The sequence below is a fragment of the Chelon labrosus genome (assembly GCF_963514085.1).
Source record: "Chelon labrosus genome assembly, contig: SCAFFOLD_247, whole genome shotgun sequence".
NCBI classification, from domain to species: Eukaryota; Metazoa; Chordata; class Actinopteri; order Mugiliformes; family Mugilidae; genus Chelon; species Chelon labrosus.
The window spans coordinates 11,129-25,273 of record NW_028181730.1 but is presented as its reverse complement, the minus strand read 5'-3'; the positions used below and the strand labels follow the sequence as shown (position 1 = coordinate 25,273).

The 14,145-nt window shown below is 39.9% G+C and overlaps 1 protein-coding gene across 1 annotated transcript; it reads left to right on the top strand.

The window, feature by feature from the left end:
• The first annotated feature begins 4,853 nt into the window (after positions 1-4,853).
• On the top strand, positions 4,854-10,972 carry LOC311509758 (uncharacterized protein). The gene is made up of 2 exons (XM_084575190.1): positions 4,854-6,794; positions 10,930-10,972. The coding sequence occupies exon 1, from the start codon at positions 4,950-4,952 to the stop codon at positions 5,976-5,978; it is 1,029 nt and encodes a 342-aa protein (XP_084431316.1). The 5' UTR covers positions 4,854-4,949; the 3' UTR covers positions 5,979-6,794; positions 10,930-10,972.
• The last annotated feature ends 3,173 nt before the right edge of the window (positions 10,973-14,145 follow it).

Genomic DNA, 14,145 nt, shown 5'->3' with positions numbered 1-14,145 from the left:
CATCGGCTAGAACATTTATGCCTCACATCATAACATATACTTGAAAGTGCTGGAGAGCAAGCAGCAATGCTGGCATCTCTTTCTCAGTGGTATCCAAACCTGTAATCCAGACAAAGCACACACATCATATGTGATAGTTTTTTTTACATACAGCATATAATATAAAATGAAGCTGCCGGTCCACTAATACAACATCAGTACATTCTGTCAGAGCCAAAGTTGCATTTCCCTCACTAGTAGTGCAAAGTTTCTTGTTCTGTCTTGTTATATTATAACGACACCTGAATAAAAACACCCAATATAACCACCATGGTTAGAACAGATTGGTCTGAATGTCCAGTCTGTTCTGAATGTCCGACAGGAATAAGAGGGACGGTGTAAAGCTTGATAATTCATTCATTCAACAGGAAAATATTAGCGCCTTGAATGGAAAACACAAGAAGGAGACTGATACAAAGTATTTGGCCAAATAAGAAAACTCGGATGAGTAAGGGCCTTTTTTTAAAAAAAATCTTGTTTTTATTCCCCTTTCTCGAGGAATTGGCCACCAAGTCCCATAAAACAGTATTGGCTCTATAGCAATGCAAATAAGCCGGAGAGACATTGTTATTTCGGGCTGAGGGGCCGTTCAGAAGAAAATAACAGAGTCCCGAGAGGCAGAGTGTGCATCCTCATAAACAGGGTATCAGAGCAGAGTGGCTGACTCCCGGACTGTCAAGAGAGAGGCAACAAGACACCAAATGAAAACACATCATAGCAGCACGTCCCCGTGTCTCATGGTCGGCAATAACTACGACTGGTGTGAAGTGAATATTTGCTTTAAAATGTATGAGTGGAATTCACACGGGTAAAAAGAAAAAAAAAAAAAAAGAAAATGGGAGCGGGAGGAAGAGACCCAGCTAGGAGATGAGATAGGAATTTCAAATCCAAATAGAATATTTCATCACCGCTGAGCATATGAATTAGGGGGGAGCGTGTCCACAATTCCTCGCTGAAAGAATACTTCCACCTCCTTTTGATGAAGACAGACTCCGCATTAGGAAAAGCGGAAATCGCATCTGTTCACTCAGCATAATTGCATAAAGACGACATCTGACTTCATTATTTCCTTGCAAAGGATTGATCACAGGCCTTCCTCCTGTTTATATAAACCCAAAATAGCTGGGGTATTTTTTGCCTGTAAGCTCACGCCGAATTGATCCGGAGAAGAAGTTGACACAAGGGGAGGCAAAAAGGCCCCCAGGAAGTAGTTTTCAAGACTTCAGCGCCTAATGCGGTGTGAAAACTACTTGCTAATGTGCGATAAGCACATGTCTTCAAATATTATTCAGCAATGTTTGGGATTTTCTGACAGGGAACATAATACTATACACCTCACCGAGCTCACACAGGTGTGGAGTTTGGCTTCCTTCTTTTAAAGTCCTCTCTAGGGCGTCAAATCACACGAAAACAAAGAACATAAAGAAAATTATTAAGCAACTTAGGGGTATGACCCAACCTGAGAAAGGTGGCTATTAAATACCTATCAAGTGAACTGGATTTATTTTCTGCTCAGGCTATTAAAGTTTCTGATAATATAAATTAAACACATAATAAAATTAGTTTTAAATATATTCAATTACTTTTTATGTCCAGCTCTGCACTATCCTCATCATCCATAATAGACAGCAATGAGAAACAAAAGACCCTTAACTTCTTATTTCACTACATTAGCCCATAAATCCACAATGCTTAATTTAAATTATAACAGTCAAAGCACATTACTGACCATGATGGAGCTGTTGAAGTGCGCCTGAGTAAACTCCTGATGCACAAACACACGGAGACTGACACTAATATGGTGTAATTATGCCTCTGCAGCAGGTAACCTGCAGCAAGCGTGATGAGAATCCTTTTCCCTTCCACCACAGTTAAGCGTGCACACAGCAAATGAGAGGATACTGTTTCGCTCTCACAAAGTGCACCACAGACCATAATCTGCCTGACAAGTCTGCGAGTCTGTCTAGTGGATTTTAGGTTTGTGGATTAAGCTTTATCACCAGGGAAAATTACATATCATTACACTGGCAGCCATGCAAATATGAGAGAACCAAATGGGCCTTTTTCTCTTTCCTCTCTGAAGATTCATCTTAAAATATCTCTCATGATATACTTCACGGTTTTCATTACTGCCACCACAAAATCTGGTTATAAAGTGTCCTTCCAGTTTTAAAACTCACAGATGTCGTTCGTAAAGTAGTAAAACGTTTGCGAGCTATTCACTAGCACACTAGCAAAACGAGAACATGCTAGTCATGCTAGTGTAACCTTTATAATTTATTATCCTTAGCCTTTTATATTACAACATGCTAGTTAAAGAGTTTCATTAAAAATCTTACAATAAAGATGCCTATGGTAGCTTGCTATTTGACATGTATGGCAGACCAGAACTGCCAAAATAAAAGAAATAAATCTAGAAATAAATAAAATGATTCAATGAATGCATTTAAATGCCATTAAATGCACCAAAATTAGATGGGAGAATTGCTTTAGAAAGTGTTGTTTTTCTTAATTTAAAGGCATATGTTTTTGTTTTTAATTTTAGCAGCTCTGGTCCTCCATATTCTGTAGCCTAAGGAACTGTCAAGCACCTTATTTTGTTTTGTTCAATTATGGAGGGCCAGAACAACCAAATTAAGACTTAATAAATAACTTAAATTAAACGTGTTTTGCTTTATAAAATCTAGCATAAATGAAATACTTAGCTTGTTCGCAAGTAATCACAAGTAAGCCAATTTACTAAAAGAGAAAACTAGCAGTATAAGGCTTACTTATACTCTCGTTATATAAGTTATACTCTACTGCACAATGTCACTAAATAAAAAAAAAATAAAAAATGGAAGGTATTAACCACCTAATAAGCTGGATCTCTTTCTCAATTTTGGTCAACTTGTGTGCAATAATTTAAATAAGTTACCTTTATCCCCTAAAGTAAGTCAACTAATTGTTGCGCTATGGTTGAAATGAATCATTGGAACAATCTGAAACGGTGGTGTTACAATGATTCTTAAGTAAAATAAGGTGAGAATATATATGTTTTGGATGGATCATGGAAACCAACACTAGAAAATTCGCACTCAGGCGTGCAAAAACCTATCACATATGATATATATTTGTAGGAAAACTTGCTGTATTTGTTATGCTATGTTTTCTGGTGGGGATTTCCTCCCAACATGGTAGATAATGAATAATTAAGGACATACTGAAGGCAACGAGGTCCAGAAATGAAGCCTGGATGTCAGTAAAGCAGCAAAACACCCTGTTCCCAGTGTTATTTTTTTTCTTAATATTTCAGAAGTGTCTGCTCGAGTTTATCAGATAAGTAACCTTGATCTCGCTCAGAAGCTCGATCGCGCCCTCATTTTGTGCTGAGTCTCCCTGAAAACAACCTGCTCACTTTCACCTTACATCGCCTCCAGTCCTCCATCTCCTGGCTTTATCTCTCCCTTGAAGTCTCCAAGTTCGACGAGTTACACCGTCGGATGAATGCGGAGTGGCTGCACCCTCCTGACCCCTGGTTTGAGTCTGGAGCGACCCTTGATGCCGACATATAAAATGTTCAAAGTTGGGCATGAAGACAGTATTTTACACCAGGCCACAAAAAAAGAATGCTGCAGTTTTGCAGTGATAACGATTTAGATTTTGGCAGGATCGCCACGTTATTAGGAGAAAAAAAGTTTTTAATGGATGACAGTGCCAGAGTACTAATGAGAAAATCTGCTGAACTCAGATCCTTGACAAAGATGACAAGGACGCGGCCTTGTCCCTGTATTAAGTCATGTTGTTTTCAAGTCACACATCAGAAGACCTTTACAAAATGAGGGCGATTAACCTCAGATAACCGCCGACAGTTTCATTTATCCCGTCTGCGCCTGGCATAAATGTGTGTTTGCGCAAGGTAATGCCGAAGTGCTTGTAAATTCCACTCACTCCGGTTCACCCGTGGAAAGGGAGAAGAGTGGGGAGGAGGGGGAGCAAAGGGCTGGACCTGCCGATACATTTTAAGCTAAATATTCCTTTCACATCGACCCCAGTTGTCGGCGAGCATGAGACACGAAGTTGTGCCGTAATGTGCTTTGATTTGCCGCCTCCCCTAGACAGGATGCCAGACGACAGTGCCCTGTGAAGACTCTGTACCGGAGAAGGAGCTACTTGAACTCTAGACCTGTGTGATATGACTGGCATATGATTTCTTTAGATACAACATATATGTATAAAATAGCCTCTTATGGATAAATTGAAGTCTAAAGGCCAAAAGCAAGCCAAACAAGCAGTTTGCCTTCAGTCTTTGCTTTGACATTGTTGGATGCTTTATAATATTATGCTAATGTTTCTAAAAACTGTATTATTCCATTACATTTTGAATTCGGAGTTTGTAATACATAAAACTCACAGATCATAATGCAAGATGAGTCATTTACCTTGCTTTTAGTCCTATTTTTTTATTTTTATTTTTTTCGGTCTCCATTAACAACTGAGAAGAATACCCATTAAGTTCTCTGGCTCGTCACTGGCTGTGTCCGTCCGCCGTTTACTGGGCTTTTAGAGCCTTTTCGCTGAAAAAAAAACAAAAAACAGCCCACCTGCTGTAGCCAAAAGCATCACTCTAACAGCAGTAAAAGTAAACCAAAACAGTACATTTGCGGGCTTTAAAAAGCAACACAATGACAGGAGAATGGATGCAATAAAGCCTGATGAAGCTAAACGCAACGGCAGAGTTGGGTGATAATTCAGGCACATCACTACAAGCGACCGTGATCCGGTATTCCACTGGTTATATAGAAATACTGGTTGAGGACTTCCGGTCGCGCAGCTACAAGATGGCAGCCTAGTTTTTCGTGCCCTCCGACCGACACAGAAAACTGCCCTAAATAAGTTGAAAATATCCACAATAACGAGTTAAAGAAAATATGACAGATAATAGGGCTAATAAGGGAACACATAGGAAGACCAGAAGCTCCGTAGCGGTAGGAGACGGGGATGAATGGCCCCCGCTAACTCAGCCTAGCCGAAGTAGCTCCCCAATGCTACACGAGGAAAAGGAAGCAGAAGACGCAACCCTGCACTCCATTCTAAGCGAGATAAAGGACTTCAGACGTGATAACAATCAACAACTCGCGGAGATTAAGCAGGAATTACACAGCACCAACAACAGACTAGAGGAGGCTGAGGGTAGGATCGAAGAAACCGAGACAGCGCTGCAGGCCATGGCTACGCTAATGAAAAAGCTAATGAAACGCCAGGTGAGCATGGAGGCTAAGCTAACGGACCAGGAGGGGAGAGCTCGTCGGGACAATCTCCGGATTCACGGTATACCTGAGAAGGAGGAGGGTGACAACATGTGCGCCTTTCTGGAGAAACTACTAAGTGACACACTGGATATCCACGGAATCAGGATCGAACGGGCTCACCGGACCCAAGCACCTGCGCCGAATGATCCGCAGGCGAGACCCCGGTCCATAATCGCAAAGTTCACGAGTTACAGAATCAAGGAAGAAGTTATCCGCAAAGCTTGGCAGAAAAAAACGGTGTATTACAAGAACACACGCATTTTTGTGGATCACGACTACCCAGCTGCAGTGCTTAAGAGACGTTATGAGTACACTGAAGCGAAAAAGATCCTGAGGGAGAGAAAGATTAAATTTCAAACCCCCTACCCAGCCAAGCTACGGGTCCACTATGACGACGGTACAGAAACATATCAGAATGCAGCGGACGCCACAGCGGACATGGCGAAACGAGGACTCCCCGTCACCGTCATCACGGCCCCGATCGACACAGACCACCGGGAGCTGCAACTCCTATCCTCATGGCAGGCGGCAGGAGATCCAAGGGGAACATCAGGCGAGGACGCAGGAGCACAACAACAGGAGAAACCCTCTCACAGATCTTACAAAGAGAGGCTACAGCAGTTTAAACATGCACATCCAACAAAGTGAATCCAAAAGGTGACCTATAGGCTATTCGCATGACCCCAGATAAATAATTAATATACATTCAGCCTCGTGTAGCAGACTATTTTATTTTGATTTCAGTAAGAGTTTACCAAGAATTAAGATATCTAACACATAATTTAAGAGGGGGAGAGATGGAGGGAGGAGAGAGAGAAGGGGGTAGAAGGAGACGGAAAGAGATCTGTCAGTTTTAAGTGAAGGGGGACACTTTACTTTGATTTTAGAGACCCAACCTGGAAAAGGTTGTAGGGGTCCAACATGTTTTGAGTTTCACAACTGTTTCCCCCCCATTGCCTCCTCCTCCCTTTTTATTTTATTTCTCTATCATTATTTCTTTTGTATCTCCCTCTCCCTCTCACTTCGTTATTTTGACTGGATCCTGGATGTTAAAGGACTCAATCTGGATCTGAGACATTTAAAAAAAAAAAAAAAGACTAATATATAACACAATTGGGGCCTGTCTTTTCTAAGTTCAGTTAAGTATTTTGATTTTGAACCCTGAAGGATTAATCCTCAAGTAAGTCTCAGACACTAAACCGAGAACCTGTGAAATGGGGTCACGAGTGAAGCCTCTCAGGGAAAAAAAAAAACAACAAAAAACAAACACCTATGGTAACTAATCAAGGTCTTCTATAGCTATCCATACAACACTGTCGGGACACGGAAACGCAAAGGACATGTCAACACATGGACCCATCTTCCAGGACCCCTCTCTCCGGGAGGAGAGGACTTTCCTGCAAAGAGTGCTTAAACATCAGAAGCACCCGAAAGGCTCGACTTGATCGAGCCTCACCGATGGAGGTAACAAACACCAAAGTAAATAAAAAAGACTCACTAAGATGTAAGTTTTTTTTACAACTGTATATAGTTCTGTCCATTGAGTTCACAAATGTTTTTGGGATGTCTAAGGTTTTAAAAAACACAGCACAACACAGGGAGAAAGACAACACAAATAACCTGCAAAATAAATGACAGACAACCAGAATATTAAGATTATTTCATATAACATAAATGGAATCCTGAATCCAGTGAAAAGAAGTAAGATTCTGAGTAAATTGAGAAAAGAAAAAGCACACATAGCATTGTTACAGGAAACGCATCTGAACGCAACTGAGCACGAGAAACTGGGGAGGTTGGGCTTTTCAAAAGTATTCTACTCATCATATAAATCAGGTAATAGAAGAGGTGTAGCCACCCTAATATCTCAAAGACTCCCCTTTGAGAAGACTCTGGAGATTAAAGATAAAGAAGGGAGATACTCACTGATCTCAGGGAAAATAGAGGGCACCGAAGTTTCGATACTGAACGTTTATATCCCCCCGGGCAGTGGGATAGCAATCTATAGAAAAATATTTGATTTAATGTCCGAAGCAACAGGCATTCTCATCTGCGGAGGGGATTGGAACATTCGAATTAACCCAAGACTAGACTCTTCCAAACTGTTCTCACAAACCTCAATCCATAAAAAAATTAAGATTCTCATGTCAGAACTTGGGGTGATTGACCTATGGCGAGATGTTCACCCATCAGAACGAGACTACACTCACTATTCTAACCCACATGACGTGTACTCGAGGCTTGATTATTTTTTTATTTATAAGAGGGACCGCCATAGAGTACAGCAATGTGAACATGGAAATATTGACTTATCGGATCACGCCCCTGTTCTGTTAACAATTCAAATAAACAACAGCCCCAGAAATACACTCTGGAAATTAAACTCCAGTATCCTTAATGACCAACAACTCAAAACACAAATAAAAAGAGAAATAGAACAGTTTCTACAAGAAAACAACAATAATGAAGTTACTTCAGAAATAGTATGGGATACACTTAAAGCTGTCTTCAGGGGGAAAATAATATCGTATTGTGCAAAAAGAAAGAAAGAAAGACAAGAAACTCTAGCAAAATTAACTGGAGAACTGGAAGAGCTTGAAACGAAACACAAAAATGACTCGAATCAGATTATTGAATTACAACTAAAAGAAGTCAGGAAGGCGATAAATACCTGGTACACCCAAGAAACGCAAAAAAAAATGTTCTTCACAAAACAAAAATACTACGAGACGGGCCCAAAATTCGCAAAGCTGTTAGCAAGAAAATTACAAAAACAGAAAGCAGACAGCACTATTCACAAAATCAGAAATCCAGTTACAAAGGACCCGGTATATAAAAGAGAAGAAATACAATCAGCCTTTCAAAAATATTACAAAGATTTATATTCCCAACCACAATTAGAGGAAGAACAAAATATTAAAACATTCTTAAACTCTATTAACCTACCCACCTTAAACGAGCAACAAAATGATGAATTAACGGCGGAAATAACAGAAGAAGAATTGGACAAAGCCATATCAAGGCTAAAAACCAACAAGTCACCTGGACCAGACGGATTCTCATCCGACTGGTACAAAGCCTTCAGGACCGAACTAAAACCATTCCTCCTTCATATATTCAATAAAGCTTTAAAAGAAGGAAAAATCCCACCAACATGGAAGGAGGCCACTATATCAGTCATACCCAAAGAAGGAAAAGATAAATTAAAATGCGAGTCGTTCAGACCAATATCAATTCTCAATATCGACTACAAACTATACACATCGATTCTCTCAAGACGAATTCAAAAAGTTCTCCCCCAGCTCATTCATACAGATCAGACCGGATTTGTTCCACAGAGACAAACACACGATAATATAAGACGATCACTACATATACTAAGCCATATTCAAGAACAAAAATTACAGGCCCTACTGATCAGTCTGGACGCAGAGAAGGCCTTCGACTCAGTGAGCTGGGGGTTCCTATACCTGGTCCTTGAGAAATTCGGGTTCCACAAAAATTTTATTAACGCAATTAATTCATTATATAACAACCCTACTGCCAGAGTTAAAATAAACGGACATCTATCAAAGATCATTAATTTAGAAAGAGGTACAAGACAAGGGTGTGGGATGTCACCTCTTCTTTTTGCTCTCTTCATAGAGCCACTAGCCCAATGGATCAGGCAGACAGACAACATCAAAGGAATTAATATAAATAATGACATACATAAGGTGGCGCTGTACGCAGATGACATCTTGGTATATCTGACTGACCCAACTAAATCTCTCCCTGAATTATTTAAATTACTAGAACAGTATGGTAAATACGCAGGATACAAGTTAAATATCCAAAAGACGCAAATTCTAAAACTTAACTACAACCCACCAACAGAACTTAAAAAGAAATTCCATATGAAATGGGACCAGGAAGCAATAAAATATCTCGGAATTCTACTACCAAAAGATATAACCACAACTAAAAAAATAAACTACGACCCACTTATAAGCAAACTAAAAACAGATATTGCAAGATGGAACTCAAATCCATTTATGAGTTTAACGCAAAGAATAGAATCAATTAAAATGAACATACTTCCTAGGATTTTGTACCTGTTTCAGGCTCTCCCAGTCGAAATAAATTCCCAACAATTCAATGAGTGGGACAAAATTCTCTCAAGATTCATCTGGCAAGGGAAAAAACCGAGAGTAAGATTTAAAACGTTGCAACTCCCCAAAAAAGAGGGCGGAATGGCAGTCCCACACTTAAGAAATTACTTTTATTCAACTCAAATTAAGCCATTACTAAATTTATGTAATCTGGAGTATAACGCAAGATGGAAGGATATAGAAAAGACCTTAATTAAGGATTCCCCAATCCAAGCAGTGTTAGGTAATAAGGAAATAAAACAAACAATAAGTAAACTAAAAAACCCATGGCTGAAGTTCCAACTTAAAATCTGGAACACAATCAAAACAGACTACAAATTACTGGATAAATTATGGCTCATCAGATGGATTGCATATGATCCTGACTTCAAACCAAACCAACTAGATCTCAGATTCAAAACCTGGACAAGCAAAGGGATTTCAACATTCTACTCACTTACAAAAAAAGGAACACTAAAAGACTTCCAAACGCTAAAAAGAGAATTCTCCTTAGAACAGCAAGACTTTTACAGATTCTTGCAACTTCGTAATTATTTTGATAAATGCAATAAAACGCTCCTCGTAGACCTTGAAGATGCGATATTAAAAGAATTCTTAAGGTCATACTCAAATGAACCAATTAAAGGCGCCATCTCAAGGTTGTACAAAGGTCTCCTAACAAAAAAACCACACACAACAGAATATATCAAAAATAGATGGGAAAAAGAGGGACAGCTTGACATAACCAAAGAAGAATGGCTTAACTACTGTGAAATTCTGTGGAGATGCACAAGTGCACATACATGGAGGGAATTCGCGTGGAAGTGCCTGATGAGATTCTTCACTACTCCCAAGAAAAAATCTCATTATACAGGGGAAGAACCTAAATGCTGGAGAGGATGTGGAGATCAAGATGCAAATCATTGGCATGTGTTCTGGAAATGCCCAAGGTTGCAGAATTTCTGGTTGGGGGTCCATAAAACAATGGAGGAGATATTTCATATAAGGATACCCATCCAATTTGAAATCTTTATCTTAGGAAAATCAGACTTTATTACTAGAAACACTAACAGATATCTTTTCATAATTATGGTTACTGTTGCTAAGAAAAACATCACTAGACACTGGCTACACCCCGAACCTCCCACAGTGAGTGAATGGATGGACACAATTGACGACATATATCAAATGGAAAAAATAACACACGCACTAAATTTACAGATGGACAGATTTAATGAAATATGGTCTAAGTGGATCTCCTTTGTTGAAAAAAGACGACCTAATCGAAAGAACAGAACAGATTGAGCCATAATTCCAACAACAAAACATTGGGGTATTCCCATATCTGAACACACAGAAAGAATGTAGCCCTATCACTGGTAGTCTAATCTCCCATATATGTTGATATTCTCTAATTAACTTGTATTTTCTTTTTTTTTTCTCTCTGTTTTTCCTAATGCACATCCCAGTTCATATGTTTCATTTGTTCTACTGAAGTTAATTAACACCCATCCCTACCTCCCGTTGGAAGGTGGGAAGGGAAGGGGGAAAAAAAAAAAAAAAAAAAAAAAGTGTTTAAGGTTGTACCTTTGCACTCTCATTATTTATTTATTTTCTTTCATTGCCGATACTGTGTAATACTCCAACTAAATTTAGTACTGTTTGGGGGGTAAAGAAAGTAAATAAACTAAATAAAGTGAAAGTAAAATTGGAAAATAAAAAAGTACTACAGAGTTACGAATACAGTATCAGACAGGTGGTTACTAAATGTCAACTATTTGGATTTTGTTTTTGTCACTTTATTTGTTTATTTATTTAATTTTTTCTATGCTCTATTTTGGAAAGTGAGAAATTGTTCTGACATTACTCAGTTGACTGACTGTTAAACTCTGTTTCATTTCGTGTGACACTTACTCCCTATAACAAAGGTATTGGATGTTATAAGAGTGTACTGTACCTTGCTTTGAATAAAAACTATAAATAAAAAAAAAAAAAAAAAAAAAAAAAGAAATACTGGTTATAGCAGCTTTAAGGTAGCCTGGCACATTCGGTTTTCTTGATACCTTTGCAGGCTACTGGACAGCTTGACAGCCAATCAGGGCAACTAAGCATGTGACATTAAAGGCTCATAGACGCCGTAACCGAGGCACGTAGCTGACACTTGTGCGCTAATGCTAGTCGGCACTGTGTCTTTTTTGCAACTCGAGTTAATTTTTGCTTCTACTTCCTGCTTCACTTCCGACAATGGCGACTGAAATTTTTGCTGAATTTCGTCAAAAATTCCCCAAAGGTGAGTCATACAAATGTTTGTATCTCCAAACCCCCTCAGTTAACCCTACCTCTGTTGATCCAAAACAATCAATTCGAAAATTGCGGCGATGGAGAAGCAGCTGGAAATACTAAAGCGGAAACACGCTACTCCCAAGCGAAGCAATCACAGCTCTTACTGTCTACGTCGCCGCTGCACGTAGTTACATTTCTTAGGAGGTGAACGTCAGCCTATGGCGTTAGGGTCTTCGTAGGGTCTGGGCTGTCGCCGTAGGTACGGCACCAAGTTGACACAGAAGCCTAAATCGGCATTCTAAGGCATTCTCAAAAATCGCTGTCAATACCTTTTATAACAGACAAGCTAGCAGACTCTAAACACCTTGCAGAATACTAGTATGACTGTCCATCACTGGTTGGCCTGGCAGATCTTTGCTGTAGCATAATCAGTTCCCAATGGAGGGGATCCAGACCAAATTTTCGCCACAAAAAACTTGTAGCTGAGGAAGTTGGTCAGGCCTCCAGGCTACATTTAAACTCAATCACCAACAGTCAGAGTCCCAAGAAGTCAATCACAGTGCATTTAAAGTTGCAGATGTAAAAACTACTACAACACAGGACTGTATGTGAATGATCTGGGTGATTTGCCATATTGAAATCACCGAAAGGTGGCGGGCTTGCAGTACTCTATGGAACAAGGCTTAATGTTGATTGGACTATATTTAGAGGCTTCTCTTCAACAATGACTGGCACAGTGACAATGCACTGCCCCAATGGAGAATCTGCCACTGTGCCAAGACTTCCCACCAAGGACGACTGTCAGGAAAAAAGCACGAGTAGAATGAATTAAGCGCAGTCATGCTTTATTACGGATTTAGCTTTTCATTTGCAAGAGGATGAACGTGTTATATTTGCTTTTGAAAGTGACAAAATGTGGCTTTAAGTTTAAGTGCAAGGACAACACAAATAAACCGTAAGCAGCTTTAAACAGGAGCAATCCAGACAGTAAACTTAACTCTAATTCTGAAGAATCCTGTAATGGACGTTGGGTCGCGCGTTTGTGCTACGTTTCCTGGTTCCTCGGCTTCTGCAGGGGCGGAAGAAAATAAATGCCCCCGAATCCAAAACATCATTTGAACAAACGCGACGATTCATGAGTTTGTCGAGGTGCACCGCATTTCCCGTGGCTGCTTCAAATGTGAAACCGGGAAGGGAACGACAGCCAATTTTTATCACGTACCTCTCTCAAATCGATGCCCAGGATGATGTACCTGCGTGATTTCAGCGCCTAAACATGACTTGTACTCCTTTACTTCTCTCCATATGTCCTGTTTGCAAGTGTCAGTTAAATGGAAGTACACCTCCATCTCCACCCTAGACAAACTATGAAACTCAAACATATATAAATAGGAAGCGCAGACCCATTTGGGGGGGTTTATTACAAACATGGCAACTTGAGGTTGGCAATATGTAAAAGAAAATCAGTTGTGAAAAATGCAGTGAATTTCAGCAGCCTGCTACTCAGACATTCCTTAAACTAAACTTGTCCTTCCTCAGTACTCTTCACCTGCAGCCTATGGCAACACCAACCACAGAAATGAACTCTCTCAGACGTAAGTGAATTGATGTTACGTATAATTTACTATACGGAGCTATTTGCACTCTTTGGCACAGAGTATATAGATCAAATGAAATAGATTTCTGTGCTCATTATCATGCATCTAATTTTGCTGTGAGAAGTCTGCAACAGTTCAAAATGGAGAATCTGCACAATTCAGAAAGTGAGCGTCTCATCCCTAACCTGAGTCTGAGGTTAAATGGAATCCTATTGCCGCCTTCTGTCTGCACAGAGATCCCATTATGATGTGGTAGTGCAATGGCGCATTTTTCACCAGCCAAATTTTGACAAGGGGGTTTTAAAGCTTTGAGAGGTTCGGTTCTCCCGAATTGAGATGGCTGTTAGCATAATGAGAACAAAGACACAATGACAGCCGCGACGCGCACACACATATGCATTATTTATACTGCCGTTTTTGATTGTGTGCGTTCCAACATGAGGTCGGAAAAAAAACAAAAAAAACAAAAAAACAAAAAAAGCCTCGAATCTGGCCTCGAATCTGTCAAAGGTTTGACAAATGGTTCCAACTCTCTCCCTTCGTTCTTTACTCAGAGCGCTCACCAAAGAGCAAATGACTCGGGCGCACTCGGGCTGCACACTTTGATTGGCATTTCACAGTCGCATAGTGGTGCACTAGGATGACCTTAACAACGAGGTTTGACCAGCGTCTTTGTAAAAGTACAGTGTGATACTTCCATTTACTGGCATGATACTAAGGCTAGGTTGTCAGCTTTGGGATCAGTGCGTGTCGGCTGGTACTTTGTAATATGATTAATTGTCAGTATTTAAGTACAACATAAAC